The sequence below is a fragment of the Mixophyes fleayi genome, chromosome 5 (genome assembly GCF_038048845.1).
Source record: "Mixophyes fleayi isolate aMixFle1 chromosome 5, aMixFle1.hap1, whole genome shotgun sequence".
Taxonomy (NCBI): domain Eukaryota; kingdom Metazoa; phylum Chordata; class Amphibia; order Anura; family Limnodynastidae; genus Mixophyes; species Mixophyes fleayi.
In genome coordinates, this window is record NC_134406.1 from 201,963,672 (window position 1) to 201,986,697 (window position 23,026).

At 40.4% G+C, this 23,026-nt stretch overlaps 1 protein-coding gene across 1 annotated transcript in view; it reads right to left on the bottom strand.

The window, feature by feature from the left end:
* CEP192 (centrosomal protein 192) overlaps positions 1-23,026 on the bottom strand; it is a 198,562-nt gene that overhangs the window by 76,079 nt on the left and 99,457 nt on the right. The window contains exons 27-29 of the mRNA XM_075214402.1: positions 20,974-21,101; positions 15,826-16,816; positions 14,349-14,475 (exon numbers count right to left, since the gene is read on the bottom strand). Of these exons, the coding sequence (XP_075070503.1) occupies positions 14,349-14,475; positions 15,826-16,816; positions 20,974-21,101 (1,246 nt within the window). The remainder of the gene's footprint in view (positions 1-14,348; positions 14,476-15,825; positions 16,817-20,973; positions 21,102-23,026) is intronic.

Consider the following 23,026-nt stretch of genomic DNA (forward strand, 5'->3'; position numbering starts at 1 on the left):
TGTGAGGTTTACAAGATCCACTTAAACTTTGCAAAAAATAAATAATTATAATCACCTGAACATACAACGCTCTGTCAGTGACAAATGATAAATCAACTGGTCCCCAGTACCATAATTCTAGATGCACACATATTTCCACACTTGTACATAGCATATTTATAACCTCATAGCAGTGATTTACATGACAATACAGTAACTAAAGAATCTATCAAAGTTTACAAAAAAGGGCCATAAAAAACAAGGCACATGCACAGGCTTCCATTTTGCAAAGGATAATTTCCAATGATACAAAACATGAAAAAACTCTGGTAAATTTAATTTGAACCCTTGTGACAATTGAGCAGCACCCAAGAATGAATGTTAATTATCTCGCTGTTAATTTGTCTTCATCAAAGTACTCCATGGCAGCTTTTATTATGGTTGCATAGAAAGAAAAGTAGTTCTCGCACAAGGAGTGGGACTAGTCTCATTCAATGGCAAATCAGAGTATTGTACCAATTTTGTCTTTGAAGGGGTACTCTTCCAATATAGATATAAAACATGTAAACCACAGAGATCAGAATGAGATTTATGTATATACAGTGCTCTGATGTAGAAAGCTAATCCTAACATCATTTCAAAAGTATGTCTTGTATTCCACAAATGGAAATTTAATAGCATATAAAATGATATAACAGATATAGTTAATATATTTTCTTATCTAAACCTAATAGTACAAAAGTTGAATAGAACATGGATCAAAATATAAGATGCATTTCTCATGGCGATTCCACTCCTGTTCTAACTGGAAGATTGGGTTGAGGCAGAAGATACTACACATATATATGGCCATGAGAAATACATCTTATATTTTGATCAATGCTCTATTCGTCTTTTGGACTATTAGGTTCAGATGAGAAAATATATGAACTATATCTGTTATATATCGTATTATATGCTATTTAAATTCCATTTGAGGCATACAAGACATACTTTTGATATGAGGTTAGGATTAGCTTTCTACATCAGTGGACTGTAGATTTACAGGGATTATGTAACAGTACTGATATGCCCCTATTTGGATGAATGTTATTGTGCCTAGTAAGGCAATAAATTATATCAATAGCCCAACAAAAGTGATCTCCATATTTCCACCTAAACTTTCATTTTGATGTACACTTAAGGGTCAGATTTAGTTTTTAATTCACTATTCTCTTCTTTTAACACACACTATCTATTGTTTAAAATATTTTGTCAACATTTGATCTCTGGAATAAAGGCTTATTTTGCCAATTAATAAGAATATTAATGTTGATTATGCACATGAAATTTCATTTGTAAAGAATAGACTAGTGGACTGGAGTGCCTTCTCTCTATATACTTAAGGACATCATTCTGGTCTTTTTGGTTTACAACCTTTACTATGGTTTTGCCGCTGCTTTATTTAGCTAGAGACATGTCAAACATGTCTCCCCTATGTGAGTATATATATATCATCTTCTTCTCTTCCTTTGTCTTGAGTACTTCCCAAGTGGTCTTCTGAAACATAAAAAATACATAGCAAGCAACCTTGGTGCAAATAAACTAGGAGGCCATAGAATATGTAGATGAAAAGAAATCAATGGTGAGACAATTCAAATTTTTCCTTTTCACTCCTCCATGGCAATCTTTACTATGGGATGTACAAATGCAACATTCAGGGGGGCAACAAAGAACTAATCAATCCATCAGAATATGCTGCACAAAGTATTTATTTAGTGGCAGACTGAAGAACATGTCTGCCAAATTAAGAATTTTCTAATGATCTATCTTCAAGATGATGACAGGAAAAAGGTATGGAAGGATGCCCATCCGGCTGCTTTGCACAACTCTGACACAGAAGTCGGAGTCTTCTTTGCCTAAGATTTAGCTGCCACTAGTGTTGAATGGGCTTTCATTACTTCAGGTACTGTCTGCCAAACCCTCTTGTATACCTGTATGATCACCCTTCCGATCCATTTGAACATAGCTTGGTTATAAGGAGCATATCTTTTCCGATGTCCTGCAGGCATCAAACAGTAGTTATGTTTTTCTGAACACCTGAGTCTTTGACAGAAATGTAGATATGGCTCTGACCAGATATAGAGAATGAAGTTTATTTTCTCTCTCATCCTTGCCCCAACAGCTTTCCTTCCGCAGCCTTACTGCTTGATTGATGCAGAATGTAAATACTACTTTTTATAGAAAAGCAGAATTGTCTCTCAACCACTATCTGAATACACATTTAGAAACACTTATTACACCAAAGTGCTTTCAAAATTCCAACCTTCCTGGCAGAAGTCACTGCCACTAGGAACAGTACTTTAAAATTATCCATTTCACTGATACTTCTTGTAGTGGTTCAAAGGGTTCATCCATTAGCAAATAGGGTACGAAATTGAAGTCCCATGGAACCACAAGAGGTCTGAATGAAGGTCGGATCCCTTTTACTGTATGAAAACGTACAATTAAATCTTCCCAAGCTAATTTGGTATCCAGCAGGACACTTGTACTTTTAGTGTGTCTAACGAAGGACCTTTGGCAAGTCCATTTTAAAAGAAGTCTAATATGTATGGAACAATCAGTTAAGTTGGATTAATTCTCACACCAAGATAACAAACTTTTCCATATCCTATAGTAGATAACGGAAAAATCCTTTTTTTTTTTTTTTTTTTTTAGAAAACAAAATATTTTATTCATTTTTACAAGTCAATATATATAATACATACCATACAATATATGTTATTGACAGTGAATTGTCAATAAAGAACTAAACATTGACCGGAGCTCTGATTTGTTACAAGAAAGTATGTATGTTACTACAACAGGGGTATCCTTTTTACGAGCTTGCAGGAATGTACTGAAAAACTGGGTATAAGACTCCTTTATTTCTGAGCAACTGCCGCTCAATCTATAGGCCATTAAATTTAGATGCATTACACTGGTTTATTAAATTATTAAAGAAGTAGAGGCCATGGCCTTTTGCTGAGCATTAAGCAGCCTACTGGAAATCAAGGACATCTTGGCCAGAAAGGGAAAGTAGAAATGATAGCTATTTTCTTCTATTCTTATTTACCTCAGGACACTAGGAATGAGAGGAAAGGGAGGGAAGATGTATCCCACTTGGAACATCCATGGAAGATTTAGAGCAGCTATGCTTTGTTCCTGAAACTTTGTGGAGAAAAATCTTGATACTCTGGCATTGTGGAAACCCGAACTTGATTATTAGTAGTTGAAACACTTTGCGATTTAGAATGAATTCCACTGTATGGACCTTGGTGCAACTGAAGTTATCAGCTAGTAGGTAGTACACACAAGCGGAACATGTAATGCTGACTGTGCCTTTATGTTCTTTTCTATTTAAAGCATAACTCTTACCATTTCCGCAAATATTGCTGTGGTTCTGGTCCCTTCCTAAAGATTTATGCAGATCAGAGTCCTGATGCCTGAGCTTTTTTCCCCCTTTTAAAATCGATAACGGAAATGTTAATTGCTTTCAAAAAATTCATATGCAACTTTTCTTTCTGTGCTATTTTTCCTGAAGATAAGCTTCACATCTTGTTGCGACCATCACCCAATCCGGCTCTGAAAGTTACATTCCTCAGCTCACTAATTTTGGACTTCTCCACCAATTTCGAGAACTCTTTGTCTGATCCAATAAAATCTGTTTCCATTTCTTTAAGAGCTCTAGTAGTAGAGCTCACATGTGCCAACTGGTCCAAAGAATTATTCCTGTTGCTGAGGAAAACATTCCCTACAGTCGTAACCCTTTTCTTATTGTTATTTGATGATGAAACTGCCCAAAATATAATCTTACACAACTTTCTTCTGACAAAAGATACCTTCTCCTGGTGCCTATATGGACTCCCAAAAACGTCATATGCTATGTTGGAAGAAGATAGCCCTCTCTCGTTAATAACCCATCCATGCTGCTGCAGGAAATATAATCACCTGGGTTGTTCTAGTGCTCATTGCAGGAGCTTGCATCCTAAAGTAAAAAAGCTTTAATACTTAAGTGAATTATGAGTTTGAAACATAATCAGGCAAGTATTTTCTATGTGCCTATCTAGTGATTGTAATCTGAGGGAGAAAACAAAGTGAGAATTTATATTGTGCATTCTTAGGAGGTGTAAAAACTAGATGTGAAGGGAAAGTAAGAGGAGAGGCTTGAAACAAACATCTGTCTGAGATACTCTATAAACAGGCAGAAGACTCATTGGAGCTTGCTCATTCCAGTAGCTTGCATCTTAAAGTGAAACCACTTGAATACTTCAGATAATTGTGTGTTTCAAACAGAATCAGATGAGTATTAAAACAGAAAAAAGTACACAAATATTGTCAGTACCAAAAACATCTGATACAATGTTTGGTCTAGTACAGTGCAGTGGATGTAAAGCATTTGTTTTGCGGGAGGCATTCTGTACTGTACTTCCATAAAAACAAGTAGCAAGTATTGTTAAAGCAAAAAAGATGGCCTTTAGGAAATATAAGTAGACAAAGGCACAAGTTGAAGAGAAAATAGCCCAGTCAGTAGGTAAAGGAGGCAAAACCTTTTTTTAGCTATATAAGTGAAAGGAGAAAAACAGAAGGAGGAATAACAAGACTAAAGATAGAGTTAGAAAGCCTTGTTGAGGGAGACATGTAAATAGATCATCTTAAATATTTTTGATCAGTATTCACTACAGAGAGAGAGGAAAAGGTGCCATTGTTAAGTTGCATGTATATTCAGAAAAATGAGGTAGATACAAGTACATTTACAGAGAAGAAGGTCCTAATAGAACTCTCAAAACTGAAAGTGGATAATTAATGGGGTCAGATGGGATAAATCCAAGGATATTAAAAGAAATTAAAGAGGTGCTGGTAACAGAATTATTCAGCTAGTCACTAACTATAGGAGTAATTCCAGAGGACCGGGAAAAAGCAAAGTACTCCCACTGCACAAAAAGTGGAAGCAAGGAAGTGGCAAGCAACTACTGACCAGTGAGCCTTTTATTAGTAGTAGGGAAGTTGATGGAAAACACTCTTAAAAGAAAGAGTTGCAGTATATCTGAAATCCAGCAAATAGTCAAAAAAGTCAATAAGAATTGTTTGATACTGAGTGAATAAAGTAATAGATTTGGGGATGGGGGGTATGATGTAGCTTATCTAAACTTCAGAAGTGTTTTTGTCAGTTCCACATCGTAGACTGAAAAATAAAATTGAAAGCTTGGGATTGAATAAGACCTTTGTTGCAGAATAGAAAGCAGAGTTGTAGTAAATGGAGTGCATTCACAGGAGGAAAAGGTTACCAAAGAAGTACCCCAGGGATCTGTACTTTGACTAGTACTTTCAAAAATATCTATTGGTGACATTGCCAATGGTATTGAAGGGAAAGAATGCCTTTTTGCAGATGACAAAGATATGCAAAAGGGTAGACACACCAGGAGGGGTAAAACAAATGACTGATGATCTAGGTAGACTAGAAGAATGGTCAAGAGAATGGCAACTACATTTCAATGCCAAAGAATGCAAAATCATGCACTTGGGTCTCAAAAACTGAAAAGGCAAAATATAGCATTAATGGCACTATAATGAAAACTACTGAGGAGGAGAGGGATCTAGGAGTCACTATTTCAGGTGACTTAAAGGCAGGTAAGCAATGTAATAAAGCAATGAGAAAGACAATTCAGATGTTTGGTTGCATAGGGAGTGGAATCAGAAGTCGAAAGAAGTAAAAATATCACTGTATAGCTCTTGATAAATATGCAGAGAAGCTGTCTATACAAATTCATAAAGTAGCCAGATGCCCAGTGGCCAAGAACTCGAAAAAATCCGATCCCCCATCTAGACAACATCTCATCAATAAAATATGGTACCTGTTAGGAACCCCGCTAGCCGGCACAACACAACCCATAGTCTACTCTACCAGTCACGTATTCACTGGAGCCCCTGATGGTGGGGACAGACTGGGCTGCAGACTGGCAGAGGGTCGTGAAGCGAGCACCGGCTAGGGAGAACCCAGGCCAGCGGAGTGGAGTCCAAGCAGAGGTCAGAGGCCGGCAGCAGACAACGGTATCAAGGAACAAGCTGAGGTCAGAGGTCACAAGCAGACAGGGATGTAAGTATTCAAGCCAGAGGTCAGGGTCACGAGATTCACAAGCACGGTCCAAATTCAAGCCAAGGGTCATACACGGGTAAGCAGTAACAGGGTCCAATAGACAGGAACAAGCAGGGAGCAGGCTAGCAGACTGGATACAGAACTATAACCGGCAATGAGGCAGCAGACCTCATTGCCTTAAATACCCAGCTGAACCAATCACAGGTTGAACACACTCCTGCAGGTTAATAAAGCAGTAACCAGCAGAGCCAATCAGGGCTTGCCTCTGGCCTGCACAGTTGCAGGCTAATGCCTGTAATTGCCTCCCATAATCAGCCCATATTAATTAGCCCACAGGCTGTAGAATGAACGCTGCGCCCGGCCTCCTCTTATTGCCGGGACGCAGCGCTGAAGCGTCTCCTAGTTGCCCCGGCAACGGCCGGGTTATGGCCGGAGGTGACGTCCCGGTCGCCATAGCGACGGCCGGGACGCGGGTGAGTGAGTCGCGGCGGCTGGGCACCGCCGCGGCTCGTAACAGTACCTGGCATCCATAGAAAAAATTTCAGCATACCTAAACAATAAGTCCCACAAATTCTCCCAAACCTGGTGCGATTGGTTTATATAGCACCTCCAGTACACACAACACTATCGCTCATAATCCGGATACATCATGCCACTTTTTATAACCTGTCAAATTTAGTGTTATATACTGATTCAGTTTTCCTCAAATAGAGAAACGCTGGCCGTTGGGAGTCCCATGTCTTGACTCAGTCTAACCCCTCCCCTCCCCTCCCCTCCTCTCCCCTCCCTTTCTCAGTACAGAAAATAGACCTCACACTCCGATAGATCACTCAATGTTTGGGATTTAATATTTTGATACAGTTCAGGCACTCTAATTGAACGTGTACTTTCCTTGCCTTCTTGTTACCTTTTTTGGAAGTTCTTTTATGCAAAGGATGGGGCCTTTACAAATATACCACTATATAGGTCATTGGCACGGCTTCATCTAGAATACTATGTTCAATTCTGGAGGCCATATCTCCAGAAGGATTAAAATACATTACAGACTGTACAAAGAAGGGAAACTAAAATGGTACATGGCCTACAGCACAAAACTTACCCAGATAGACTAATAGATCTTAATATGTATAGTTTGGAGCAGAGAAGAGAAAGGAAAAGGGAATGGAATAGTCTCCCATTAAACATGCTTGGGATAGACATAAGGATCAAAATAGGGCTGGAGGTTAAAATAGGTAAAAATAAATAAAAAATGGACAGATTAAATAGGCCAAAGGGTTCTCATCTGCTGTCAAATAGTATGTTTCTATGACTATTTCTTCTGGATCGCCCACTATCAGGATCTGGGGCAACTTAGGAGATCGGCTCGATTCTCATTAGATCTTGCAGACTTTCATGTAACATTTTTATCTTTTTCTTGCTTGGCATTTTGGACCGGACAAAGAAATTTCCTCAAGGATAATGACTGAACTCTGTTCTGTATCCTCTTTATGTCAAACATCCAATGAACTAAAATAGAGTTGGTTCACACCTCAGCAAAATTCTGCCCCCTATAGGAGGTTATTACTGCTCCTGATAGTCATTGTTGTGAACTTTAAATTGCTTTGCCATTCTTAGGTCCTAATAGCAGAAAAGACTGCCTAGATGCAATATAGATATGTAGTCTGGTATATTGCCTTTCAAGCCTATAACTCCTTCCCTCCTCAAATTCTTGACAGGATGACTGTGGGAAATTTCTGGCTATATGATCTTGTGGCAATCTGTCACTTTCCCATCTAATATGTGAATCACAGTATTTAGCTTTTCTCTAAAAAGAACACCTTCCAAGGGAAGTTTAGCCAGTCTTTTTTGGGGGGGTTTTGTGGTTTTGTTTATTGACCGAGCACCCATTGCCCAAGGCTCTAAACATATGGCCCTCCTTGCTACTGCTGCAGATGCCATAGCTCTTGCAGAAAAAAACTAAACACACAACCGGAGCCAAGGATGTTTCACAAAGGAAATAAATGCCTTTCAAAGTCTAGTAAAACTTCAACATTTTACTAGACTTTGTTCACCTTTTCTTGTAATCTGTCTTGATATTTTCACCCCACAAACTAAAGCCCTGGCTACAAAAGCTGTAGCCTCTTCAGACTCAAACATGAATTTTAACATTCCGCACTATAGAATTCATTAGTCTCCAAATGGAGAAATATTCTTTAACTTTTCTTAAAATTACATTGACTTTTCTCCAGCCAAGTCCATTATTTATAATCAACTACTGGATGCACAGGAAAGACCCTATTTTTCTTAATGCATTCCTCGAAGAGAGAACTATGAGGTGCAGTGGAAATTGAAGCTTGTCATTCACATAGACTTAAATATTTAAGTTATTTTACAGATTAAAAAACCTAGGTTTTTCTTTAATTTCTCCTGATTCATCACTGGAAGGCAACTTCCTAGAAAAACCACAGAGACTAGTAATATTGGGCATCCATATCTATACTTGCTGGAGATCGATTTCTTTTAACTCCTTCAATTATGTGCAAATTTTCTTTAGCTATAAATTATTCTCTTTCATCAATGTAAACAGTTCTTTGATTGCTGAAGAGGCTGCTCTTTCCCTTTGTTTTTTGAATTACATGTAGCACAAAACACTACTTCAGGAAAAAAAAGTCTTGTACAAATCCTCTGTTTCCATTTCTTTCTTGCTTCCACCAAGCTCTACAAGAGTGTTTAAAATGAGAACCCAATAACTATCTAACGTAGCAATGGATAATATAAAACCCCTAACTTAGCGCCTTACATGGAGCGGGTGTTCTTCAGTGTGACAAAACGAGGGTGATATGTGAATTATAGCAAATACTTTGTATAGCCCTTCTTTTGTTTCCCCAGCTCATCAGACTACAACTGCATTGTCCAATTACATGTGGTTAAGGGGACATTGTAATTCAATTTAAATATGTATATTTTGTATTATATATTGATGACTTGAAGTAATGTTATTCATTGTCCTTAAACTGAAGCCAGGAGGGTTATGGGTAAAGATCAGGTGGTGTCTAGGATACAGGTGAGAGGGCTTGAGCTGCATTCATTCTCCCCCCTCCTTCCTCTACAGGAAGCATGGAACAGCTGGGGACCCTGTGACATCACAAAGTATTGTAAGGGGTTAATTTTAGGAGGGGCTCACTGCTACCTTATCCTTGGAAGTAGGGGAAGCCAATTAAGCATCAATTGTTCTCCTTAGGACTAGTCCAGACGTTCTGTCTGCATCCCAGCAGGGGGCTTCTGTGAAAGGACATCTCATCTCCACTGCCCTGTCCAAACCCCCTAGTCCTGCACTGGCCAATGGGGAAGTAGAATAGATGCAGGGGTTTGTCCAGGGAGGGGAAAGACTGTGGAAATTAGACCTGTGATATATAAGGAACAACTCCAGGGGGGAGGGGTGTTCATGCTTGGATTTCATTCAGGAAGGTGCAAAATGGAGTTTTGAATTGTCGTTTTCTAACTCGAGTATATATATGCAGCTGAGAGGGATCCATGGGTCATGAAGTCTGGACAGCAGGTGACAATATCTCCTTAAGTTATTGGGGTAAGGGACAGATGATGTGGTAAATCTGCCTGGCATTTATTTACTGTGTGTACATAATATTCTAGTGTTGTTTGTATGACAATAAATATACTGTTGTATTTTTATAACTGCATTTTGCCTGAGTGACCATACGAATCCTAGAAGGTACTGGGTAGCACTGGGCCAGATAAACCCGGTATCTTCACATTTTTGGTGGCAAGCAGTGGGGTCACTCAGTCCCAGGTTCTCTCTGGGTAGAGCTGCAGGGGAACTGTATCGTGATACATTCCAGGGCTCTGCAAAGCAGTTAGCACTAGAAACCAGTTACCACATTATCCTGAACTTACTCCTAAAGGCTTTAAGGTAGAAAGTGTCACGAAAAGCGTTGTGGGCTTTAGGCGAGGGAAGATGCCGCCTAAGTGCCGATTTGATAAGGGGAAGCGCACCCCGCCAGAGGAGAGCGGAAGATGGAACCTTGTCTCAAAGAGTGGAAATCACAGTGAGGTGATCCCTGGAAGTAAAATGGCTGTGAGCTCTAGGAACAAGAGAGCAGATCACAGCCCAGTGTTGCAAAAGTTCCCAAAGGAAGGGATGAAGCAGTCCAGTACACCCAGGAGAAAGGCGTACTGGGATGAAGGACTGTGGGAGTGTCTGCAGGATGGGGATATGGATGTGTTGCACCACCCCACCACAATGCTGCACATTTTGGATTATTGGGATGAGGAGTGCCCAAAGATTATTATGTGGGAAGGAGCCAGTCTACAGGAGAAATTGGAGAACCTGTTGGATGTGTTCCTAATGTTGAAAGAGGAGGCAAGTGCCTGTAATTTTCAGGATGAACCAGCATGGGATGATTTTACACATGAAGTTATTTGTACTATGCAGAATCTGGCCAAGGGAGAATCCAGATACAACAATAATCAGCAGTACAAACAAGACGTAAATGGACTATTACAGCACAGGGACATGCCTGATGAATCCCCTGCAAATGTATATATAGAATCTGTCCCATTAGCAGATTCTACAGGTCCACTAGAGACAATGAGTATGGAGGAGCTGATAGTGGAATGCCAGATCCGGGGTGTACCTTACCTGTACTGCACACACATGGATATCCTGAAACGTTTGTTAAAAGATCAGGAGAATCCCATCAATGCCTTTAGTGTTTATAGAAAATGTATGCTCACTCTAGGTCCCCACATACCTCTCTGGGAACAAATGCAATGTCTGCAACAGAGTTTTGAAGAAGCAGAGGATGAGGTATGGCGGCAAGGATTTACAGACACTGAAATGTGGCAGGATCAGTGTTATCGAGTGAATACTGAAAAATGCCAATTGGAATATCTTTTGTCACACTCTAAAAAGATGGCTGTTCAGTCTGTTAATCAGGGGGAGGTCCATCCCAGTGGATTAAATACAGTTGCCCAAGCTACTATCTTGGGGGAGACTGGAGAAGAACTGCTTGGTGAGGATGTTGTACCTCTGACTACTCAGAAAGGATTAGGAGAAATTCTCCCATTTGGTGACTTGGATGGAAAAGAGCTACCAAGTAAGTACCATGTAGTAGCATCTTCTGATAATTTGCCAGTGTTATTGGAACCTGATACTGTGTCTGAGTTAGAACAGAATTACAGAAAAGACCAGTTATCCATCCCTGTTGTGCCTGAAAAGAATTTGTTTAATGAAGTAACGCAGAATACCGCATGTGTGCTCTCCGGGGCAAGTGATGTACAGCTGTACCCAATTGTGACAGAAGAGAATCATAAACTTGCGCAACATATGATCTCAGCAGAAATCATGTTTACAGACTGTAGGACAGAATTAATGGGAGAGGATAAAGGAATTGTCATGTCAGAGGCCACTACCATGGGGCCCTGGGAAAATTACACTTATGCCTTCCCCTATGCAGAATTGGCAGATGAGGAGATGTTGACTGAGTGGGTGTCTGAGAGGGCACCAGTACAGCAAGATTCACCAGCCCCACCAGCTTTGATGCATCGCACTCCAGCTCCAAATCTGGGAATCCAGGACCCAATACCAGAGGCCTGCACTGGACCATCCACTTTGCTTTGCTGCCAGGAGGACAAGTCTGTGTCCAATAAGGATTCACACTACCCCGATGCGCCAGAGGCGAGGGAAGTAGTGCAACAGTTGGATGTGGTAGCAGGGGAGGGGAGATGCACACCAACATACTTACAGGGGCACCCACATGTGGTTTGGGAGGGGGACAGAGGATTCCCCATAAGCAAAGTATTAATGGAGCCCCCACGCTTGCCTGCCACTGGGCAGTTGTCCCTTGAGTGTTTGGGGGAGGGGGGATTGGATCTTTGCCAGAAACAAACAGACAAGGAGCCAGAAAGTTTGCCTGCCACTTGGCAGTTTTCACTTGAATATGTGGGGGAGGGGAGCATGGTCTCCAGAAACAGAGGACAGGCCAAGGGACTATTTGCAGTTGGGCAATTAAGGGTGGATAAGGCACACAAGGGATGTTGGACTACAACTCTCCTACCATGGATGTGTGCACAGGAGTGGCCCAGTTTTATTGTTGTCTCATCTTATGACACAGGGCAGCATAAACCCCCACTCCAGCTGAGTAGGAAGATATGCCGGCAGCCATGGGACCCTGGTGGGAGATTGAGGAACTGTGTACTGCTGTCTACCTTGCCATCAGACCCAGGAGAAACCACAGCAGGCCAGAAACTTTGGACTTGGAAGAAATGATTACTTGGGGCTAGGGAGCCACTGGGAAACAAGGGCTAAAAAAGTAGGGGAGGAATGTGACAAAACGAGGGTGATATGTGAATTATAGCAAATACTTTGTATAGCCCTTCTTTTGTTTCCCCAGCTCATCAGACTACAACTGCATTGTCCAATTACATGTGGTTAAGGGGACATTGTAATTCAATTTAAATATGTATATTTTGTATTATATATTGATGACTTGAAGTAATGTTATTCATTGTCCTTAAACTGAAGCCAGGAGGGTTATGGGTAAAGATCAGGTGGTGTCTAGGATACAGGTGAGAGGGCTTGAGCTGCATTCATTCTTCCCCCTCCTTCCTCTACAGGAAGCATGGAACAGCTGGGGACCCTGTGACATCACAAAGTATTGTAAGGGGTTAATTTTAGGAGGGGCTCACTGCTACCTTATCCTTGGAAGTAGGGGAAGCCAATTAAGCATCAATTGTTCTCCTTAGGACTAGTCCAGACGTTCTGTCTGCATCCCAGCAGGGGGCTTCTGTGAAAGGACATCTCATCTCCACTGCCCTGTCCAAACCCCCTAGTCCTGCACTGGCCAATGGGGAAGTAGAATAGATGCAGGGGTTTGTCCAGGGAGGGGAAAGACTGTGGAAATTAGACCTGTGATATATAAGGAACAACTCCAGGGGGGAGGGGTGTTCATGCTTGGATTTCATTCAGGAAGGTGCAAAATGGAGTTTTGAATTGTCGTTTTCTAACTCGAGTATATATATGCAGCTGAGAGGGATCCATGGGTCATGAAGTCTGGACAGCAGGTGACAATATCTCCTTAAGTTATTGGGGTAAGGGACAGATGATGTGGTAAATCTGCCTGGCATTTATTTACTGTGTGTACATAATATTCTAGTGTTGTTTGTATGACAATAAATATACTGTTGTATTTTTATAACTGCATTTTGCCTGAGTGACCATACGAATCCTAGAAGGTACTGGGTAGCACTGGGCCAGATAAACCCGGTATCTTCACATTCAGCATGTTGGGATTGGGCACCGGCTTCATCTTACTAACAAACATGAGGCTGCTGCACTCCTAAAATGTATTGCAGCGCCTTTTTCCCAAACAGGGAACGTTTATTTGGGCGCAGCCCAAAGTTCCTGCTGATGCTTCCTGGAGCTCTTCAATGGTGCAGCACGCATACAAGCGCAGAAGCCAGTACCAGCCTGCAAAGCCACGATTTTAAAGTCCTCAGTATAGCAAACCAAAGCTGCTCCAAGAGGTAGCAGCGCAGCAATTCTGGTGTTGCCAACCCTACCACAGCTTACACCTCAATGGTGCGTCACTTAGTGGAAAGCCAGGTAAGGCCTACACTAAAGAAGAAAACAAAACAAAAACAAAACTAAAAACAAAACCCAAACCCTAGCTGACTTGTTGGGCTTGGAGAGACAGACAAGACATGGAAGAAAGGGAAGAAGCTAGCTTATATACAGCCCCTGAGGGGGCGGTTTTATTTATTTATTTATTTTGTACATGTCTCTAGCTAAAGAAAACAGAAGCAAACCCATAGCAAAGGCTTCCATGTAGGAGTGAAGAGGAATCAGAATTGTATTGGCAAAAATAAAAAAATATAAACAAAATAACTTCTATTAGCAGCTCAGAGTAATGAGTAACCTTAGTGCCAGCACATGCTAGACACCTCTAACAGCCACTCTCTTCATTGGCTTATAATACATCACACATCATCATATTGTCTTTTTTTTCCACTTGAGCATTATGATAGACTTCCATCCAACACCCCTGTAAAACAACGAAGACTGAGGGCGGTCTACACCATAGCAAGCTTGTAATCAACAGGGATAGGATACTGGATGCTAATGATTGGCTGTTTACTCTCCATTTTTGTTTAAAACACTCAGCATCATGAGACGAAGTAAGAGGAGTGACTGCAATCTTTTCTGTCTCATTACCCAATAACAAAAAAATAGCTGAAATAAATATAAAACATTCATTACCCGTTATCAGATATTTTCAGTGAATCCTGGCTAGGAGAGGAATGAATCAAAGGGCAAGTAGACGGCCTAAAACTGTACTGCTCCTCCTCCATTGTATGTACAGCATAGGCTGAAAAAGCTTTACTTTCTGTCGAGACAAGACACAGGGATTATGGGTAGAGTACATCACACAGACACCAAAGCTTTTCTCAACAGACAATATATCAGGTTTCAAATTCTGACAGCATATTACTGCACTCAAAAATTAACCACAAAACGAGTGGATATGGCAAATTTACAGAAAGAAAACTCATATACCTGTGCTGAAAAATGACTTCATAAAGAGGTGCCAATGACTAGCACACAGGTTGCCTGGACCTCACATTTTGGGGCTCTCCCTCCTCTCCAAATTAGGCTCATGTCCACTTCGCTTAGAACCCCTTAATAACAGTAAGAACCCAACCTCCCACTTTTCTCAGTTCCCCTTCCCGTACACTTCATAGCTCCTTGCCACACACCTCCACACACTATAAACACCTTATATTTCACATTCATAGAAAAATCTGCTCAAGTCAAATGCATGGTACACAACTGTATCCATTACCCTTTCTGCTATAAACCTCCCCCCTCTTTATCAGACTTAATATAATTCAATAACATTAATATTGGTAAACAGCCTATTTAAATGCTTGATCTTTTAAAAAATGCTGAATGCATGTAAAATAATGTCTTACAGGAATTGCTACCCATCAGATAGCATTGCAGGATCTGAAAAGCAATCATTGCCCTACTAAACATTTATTTCCCATAACTCCACAAGAAGCTATGCTTAAAGTCTGCAAATAATATTTGTTTCAGCATTTTAAATACACTGTTCTAAAAGATAGATTGACATGCTACTAAAAAAATACAAGCAGCATTTTTCCATTGAAGGAAAAAAAAAAAATCTGTTTGTACACTCCTTGAGACACACAATCCTCAAACATTTTCTATGCTCAATAATGTCTAACATAAGGCATTCTTTGTGTTAAAGTTTTAGGTTACCCCTCTGTGCAGGCTACAAATAAACTTCAGGAGATTGTCTACTTAGGAGACAACTATAGTCTTTGTAGACTCTACTACCTCTGCAATGTCTGCGTTACCATCATATCCAGCTCTCAACAATGTGACATATCCAGTGTCATTAGAGAATGCTGCCAGGTGTATTGAGACACAATTATCACCTTAATAAGAGTGACAGCAGGTTCCTGGAGGAGATAAACAATGGCTGAATATTGAATTGTGAGCTCTGCAAGCAGACCTACCATAACGGTCATTTAAACTACGTAAAATCCATTGTTATAGTCAATCATATTTTTATGTTTTTATTCCTAAATAATTACATTAGAAAAATATAAAAAATATAAAAAAGGGACGTAAAATATATCGTTAGAGTTCATTTAAAGTACACAAAAAAAAAACGAAAAAAAAAAAAATATTTGACAGATAAAAGTATTACCGTTATCTTTAGGAGATGGCTGAAAAGTAACATGCTTTTGGGTATTATCCTCATGAACTTTATAGCAATCCTTTGATGATGGTGGGCAGTTTATATCATTTGATAAATGAGAACTCTCTCTCCTTGGGGACTTTAAGATCTTTGCATGGCTTGGAACACTAGACTTCAAGGAACCATTTTCTTCTTGGCCTGGTTTGAAGTCTGATAACCGACAGCTATCCTTTGCTTTACCTTCTGAAGTATTTGAAGTCCTGTTAGGTGGAACAGTAGTAGAGGTATATGGTTTTTTTAACACCTTTTCCTTATTCTGTTCTTTGGTTTTTTCACTGACACTTGCCCCAACTGTGTCAGTAGGCCTGTAGGCTGCCAGTTTTGATTCAGACATTTCTGCAGAATTTAATGCACTCTTCCTCAATCGTGAATGGCTGGTACTAGTTTTGCGATTGTTTCCAAGAGACCCACCTTGTTTCACTGCAGCAAGTTTAGAGATGTCATTTATAGGCTGAGGCTTAACACAATGAGCTTGAATGTCCCTGGAGTTCTCAGGTTTTCTCAAGTCTTGCTTTTGAACATCAGTGATATTGGACAGATCTGCAACAGAATCCTGCAGAGGATGCTTTAACCCTAGAGACATATCCCAAGTAAAATCCTTTAAAGAGTGTGCAAAACTTTCAGATTCAGTATCTTGGCCACTGTTAACCGTAGATTTGAGATATCTCTCCATATCAACAATATTTTCAGGGCTACTCTTTTCTAGGGATGTATGCAATAACCTGTTGATGGATTGTTGGTGTTCTGAAGATTCATGAGCAGAAATCATTTTTTTATGTTTATTTGACAGTGCTATTAACATAGCTGCCAACTCAGAAGGGTCCGCACTGCACGATGCATTTGCAATTGCCGATGCAATTGTGCTCATGTTAAGTTGTGTCACTTCACAAATTTGTTCAGATTTTAATTCTGAACAGTTTCCTTTGCTGAAATGTTGGTCCTACGTGAAACAATAACATTCAAATATTTAAATTCAATTTTACAGTTACATTTTTTTATTTTATTTTTTACAAAAAAAATTCACATAGAATGTGTGCCAACAACTGTGCAGAAAAGGTGGTGTTACTCATAATAAACATGGGTTTTCTTTAATTTTCTGAAGTGTAAAATGATTACTATGAAACAACTCTTTGAAATTGTTCTACAGGTAACTATATTTATTTTTAGAAATATTACCTGTACAATTTAACAATTGCTGTGTGACATCATATAGCCCACCAAGTACTTTTACCCTTGCAGTCTGGCTGGAGCAAAATATGAAGCACTTAACCTCATGCATCAAACTCCAATATTCCTACAAACTGTAAGCTTGCGAGCAGTGTCCTCCACTTACCACTCTGTCTGTAATACCCAGTCTTGATTTATTACTGTGTGTTTTCCCAATTATCTTTTAGTTATATGGCGCCAGAAAGGGTCCACAGCACCGTTCATAGAGTATAGGAAAAAACAGAAGACTACACACAGGGCAGTGCAAAAACAGGATCAATAAAATATCAACTTAGCTGAGAACGGGTGCGGCAGGCAAGGAGGTATAAGTGAATTTCAGAACACTTAAAAACTAGGAAAGGGAAGGAGGAGAGGTGGTGAGAGAACTAAAGCAACCTGAACATGTGCCCAGAACACAACTAACAGGATCAAAGTCAGTGATGGAGATGCAAAGGCAAGGGAGAAGAGGAAACCAAGAGCAAGAGGCTTAGTGCGGTGGCAAAGGTATCAGGAGGAGGACACGAGGATTAAACAGCTCTGCTCACGAGAGCTTACAATCTAAAAGGAAGGGACATACTAACAAGAGACAAAGTTTGGGGGTCAGGGTGAGGGGACTAGAAATCTGAAGGGAGCTATGAACAAGAGTGGGTAGTATGAGGATTGGTGGAAGAATGAGGGTGAAGTATACTATGACTAGCGACGAAGGATCATGAAGAAGCGGGTAAAGGAGGGCATATTATTAACATGGGCATAGGCAGAGGTTAGACAGAGAAAGGGTAAGCCTGAACAGGTGGGTTTTAAGGGTTCGTTTGAAGTTTTGCAAGTTGAAAGGATAGTCTGATAGAACAAGAAGATCGCTCCAGAGAAGGAGGCAGCACTGGAGAAATTTTGAATGTAGGAGTGAGACATTGTAACCAGATGGGAGGTGAGGTGACGGGCGTTGGCTGACCGTAGAAGGCGAGATGGAGAATGAATGCAGCTTAGGTTGGAGATGCAAGGAGCAGTGGAATTAGAGATGGCTTTGAAGGCGAGTTGGTAGAAGAAGAGTCTGTAACGGAGGGGGAACCAGTACAGTGCTTGACAGAGTGAAGGCAGATGTAGATATGCGAGAGAAGATTAGTATGGCTACAGCATTTAGTATGGACTGAAGAGGAGTGAGACAGGTGCGGGGGAGGCCACTAAGACTGCAGTAACCAAAGCAGAAAATGATCAAGGCGGGAATGAAAATTAATGAGTGTATTGGTGGCATCCATGGAGAGGAAGGATTTCATACGAGGTTTATTGCAGAGAAGGAACCCTTAGAAAAAAATCACTTTGCAGAAAGCTCGCAAGGAGTTCTTATTGTATTGTGCACATATTTGAAGGAAACAAAACATCTCATTTGCCAACTGGAACAGTATCTTTAACTTGCCGCAGGAAGCGGCCGGACAGATTAACTGCATGGAAGGTAATTCAATTTCTTCATTAATGTGCAATATCTGATTGGGACTGAATCATTATATCCTATTTACGTATTTTGGATCACTCATCACAAAAGGTGCACCTTTGGATAATATTTAATAATAGATAATTGTATCTATTTACATCAGCACGCCACGGCTTTCCCTAACAGTCTCTACATGTCATTTTCTTAGTTGAATTCTCATTCGTGATCTTGGATATTACAAAATCAAATGAGTTATTGAGTTATCATTTTTCAAAGTTATTGGAACAGTGTTATCACAACTTACACTTGTGTTTGTTTTTATCATCTTGAGCTCACATTCAGCTATTTTTTGTGTATGTTCTATGTGTATTTTTAAGATACTCATCTATTTATATGCAATACTGTTTATATATAAATACATTTTATCTAAAATACCTTTCAGCATCATGTTTGGCATGATTATATTTTGTCCAGTTGCAGCACTAATTTTTTTCCTTTGCTAATTAGTTTGTTTTATTTATTGGGGCCTTACACACCCCTTGTTACAGCTGTGCTACGGGTCAATTTTAAAAAATGATATTTTAAATCCCTACACCAGGGGTAGGGAACCTGTGGCTCTACAGGTGTTGTGAAACTACAAATCCCAGCATGCCTTGCCACCTCTCTGCTGGTTATCTACTGGCAAAGCATGCTGGGACTTGTAGTTTCACAACACCTGTAGAGCCGCAGGTTGCCTACCCCTGCCCTACACTTTTATATTTTTATTTTATCATTCAATTAGACTTACGGTGCGCCAATCTTTTTCTTTGCTGTGTATTTTATCCTATTGCGGAGATGAAAGCAGCAGAATTGGGTGAGGAATTGGATGTGGGGGGGTGAATGAGAAGAAGGAATCCAGGATGATACCATGGCATTGAACTTGGGAGGAGCGGTTTACATTACCAATAGTAATGGAGAGATGGGAGGGAAGGAAGATTTTAGCCATGTTGAGTTTAAGAAAATGTTGGGACATCCAGGAGTAGATGGCAGCGAGGCAGCAGGACACCATAGTGAGGAGGGAACGGTCAGGAGATGAGATAGATTATGGTGTGATCTGCATAGATGTGGTACTAAAAGCCAAAGGTACCGATAAGGTCAGGGCAGCCATCAGGGGGGTACAGCCAGTACAGCTGTGAGGGGCCCGGACAGACCTCTCCATTTGTCCGGGCTCCCTGGAATGTCCGGGCCCCTCAGTCTGACAGACCTTGCTGCTCCTTCTTCTCTGCGCTGCTGCAGCTCCCAGGCTCTGATAGGCTGTGAGCGTGGTGCGGTGACGTCATCACTGTGCACCGCTCTCCCAGTCTGTCAGTGACCGGGAGCTGCAGCATGGCGGAAGAGAGTTAGTTAATTGGGTATTCATTTGAAAGCGGAGGAGAGGGCCAGGTAGAAGAGGGGCACATTTGCTGTGACTGCAGGGAGTGGAGAGGGGCACATTTGCTGTGACTGCAGGGAGGGGAGAGGGGCACATTTGCTGTGAAAGAGGGGCACATTTGCTGTGAAAGAGGGGCACATTTGCTGTGAAAGAGGGGCACATTTGCGGTGAGAGGGGAGGGTTGACATTTAATGTGGTTGGGGGGGGGGGGGGGGGGGGGGAGGACATTTACTTCGATGAGGGAGTGGAGGGAGGACATTTACTGCGATGAGGGAGTGGAGGGAGGACATTAACTGCGATGAGGGAGTGGAGGTATGCATGTACTGTGATGAGGGAGGGGGGCACATGTATGGGGATCGGGGGCCCTGCCAGATTAATTAGTACTGGGCCCCACCGTTTTTGATGGCAGCCCTGGATAAGTTTACCTTGTGAAGAAGTGTACAAAGAAAAGAAGAGAGGCCCAGGACAGAACCCTTAGGGACTCTGATGGGAAGTTGGGGAGGATGAGATGGAGGTAGAGAGCACATTTAGAGAGATAGGAGGTGAATTGAAAAGCGCTATGGAATATGCCGATTCTATATAAATACATTTTAATATTAATAAAAACTGTGTGAACAATTAAGGCAAATTAAAACTCAAACAGCTCATAATTCCCTTGAATTAACTGAATTCAAATTCTGGACACCAAAAACTTTCCAGGCTGGGAGTTTTGAACACAGTGAAAGAGGGGAATATCATTGAGGCAATCTCCTTTGCAACATCCTTCCAATATTTTAGCAAACTGAACCAACTTTTGAAAGCAGTCATGAGATGCAAATAGAGAGTATCTACCAATGAGGAGACGAGCATGGTTTTTGCTCGAAAGATTTACATTCCAAAATCTGCTTATTGCTGAGGTTGTAGTTGTAAGTCAGTACCAATTTAAACCAGGTAATGTAAACCATCAATTAACCGCTACATACAGTCAGAATGAGATTAGTACTTATGACAACACTGCAGAGGTAGCTTTCAAAATATCTTTTCATTACAAACTATATTTAATATACAGATGTACCTCCGTATTTGATGCCAAACTCTCCTCTTCTTTAACATGTTTATCTGTATCTGGCTTATTGCCTGGTGCTCTTACATCAAACATAGCAGACGCAAACTTCTGATCATCCGGTAAAGATCTGAGGTCCTCTATAGTAAAGCAGAAAATATTCAAAGTACATATTGGAAAACCAATTACCAATTTATTATGTGCACAAGAAAAAAAAAAAAAAAAAAAAAAAAGGACTTTGGGCCAGAGGAATATCCTTGTTGAAGCTTTAGATTTTCTTTTGGCAGAAATAAAATAGAAAAATAAAAAAAACATTGTTTTGCTTTATCTGTCCAGCTGAAACATTAAACATTTCAACACTTCAAGCCTTCATTCATCACATAGCAGAAGTGCTTTTTCCAAGCATAATTTTATATTCCCTACTATACATTTTCTGCATCCAGATGGTACACATGTCAGATGACTAAAACAATCTAAAAACTAAGCAATGCATGCCAACTGTGCTTTGTGGATCTAATTACCATTTCCATTTCCTGACTTAAATAAATTAATCAGCAGCATATGTGGTCTGAGTGGAAGTAACAGTCATTTGCAGGGGAAATAAAGTTTGACAATGATTAACAATCACCTAATCAAGGCCACACCTAAGCTGTGGTTGCTTGGGTAATTAAGATTGTAATTTAACCACAGTGGTCCATGTAAAAAGCACATGGTTGAAAAAGACTCCTGCCTAACATACCATAAGAGGAAAAAGAAAAAAATACTCTTGTTCAACACTTTAAATAAATAATCTCTCGAATGCTCATTAAAAAATGTTTTATTAATGTATCTATCTGGCTGGACTGGCCCCTGATGTTTGATAGACCCACTCCCTTTGTTGGTGGGGTGGAGCAGTGAGCAGCTAGATATTTTTTTTTCTGTTCTTGGGTTTTTTAATGCACAGAGGAGGGATGCTGCCTCTACTAAACTATAGGGGGCACTGCACAGAGAAATCTATAGGGAGAGGGAGGCTACACAGAGAAATCTATAGACCAGTGTCGGCTAACCTGTGACACTCCAGGTGTTGTGAAACTACAAGTCCCAGCATGCTTTGCCAATATATATAGCAGCTTATTGCTGGAATGGTATTCTGGGACTTGTAGTTTCACAACACCTGGAGTCACAGGTTAGCCAACACTGCTATAGGGAGAGTGAGGCTGCACAGAAATCTATAGGGAGAGAGGCTGCTATAATGTATGAGGGAATGGGGTGGCTGTCTTAATAGTACATGGGTGGGAGGTAGGCTGTTAATTTAAAGGTGGAGTTTAGGTGGGGGCTATTTACCTAATGGATGCTATTATATTTGTGGGGTGATAGTGGGGCAATTTAATTTAATATGGGGTGACAGGATATTTAATGCTAGGGTGGTTTGGGGCTATTAATTAAATATGAGGCTGAATTTGAGGAGGAGGGCTCTTTATTAAATGTGAATTTTCATTGTTTAATGCCATGGATGGTTGTGGGGGAAATGGTTATATAAAACATAAATGCTATTAATTCTTTGCCGGGGCTGTTTGGAGGGAGGGAAATAGTATTTCCATTCAATGAATAAGCCTATCAATTTAATGTTGGGGTTGGTTGGAGCAAAAAAGGTCTATTTATTAAATGTGTATACTATTAATTTAATGTCAGAGCTGGATGGAGGGAGATAGATTTGTTAATCAAATGTGAGTACTATTTTAATTTTGGTACTTGAGGAAGGCCTAATTATTAAATGTGGGTGCTATTGATTTAATGCCGGGGATGGTTGGAATTTTCTAAATTTCATGTACCCATTTTTTTTATTATTTTTTTTTCAAATAGGGCCTCCAACTTTCCAGGATCCAGACAAGAAGCAACTGATCTACAGTCATGGCCAAAAGTTTTGAGAATGACACAAATATTATTTAAAGTCTTCTGTCTCAGTATTTACGATGGCAATTTGCATATACTCCAGAATGTCATGAAGAGTGATCAGTCCCTCTTTGCCCTAATAATGAATTTTATCCCAAAAACATTTCCACTGCATTACAGCCCTGCCACAAAA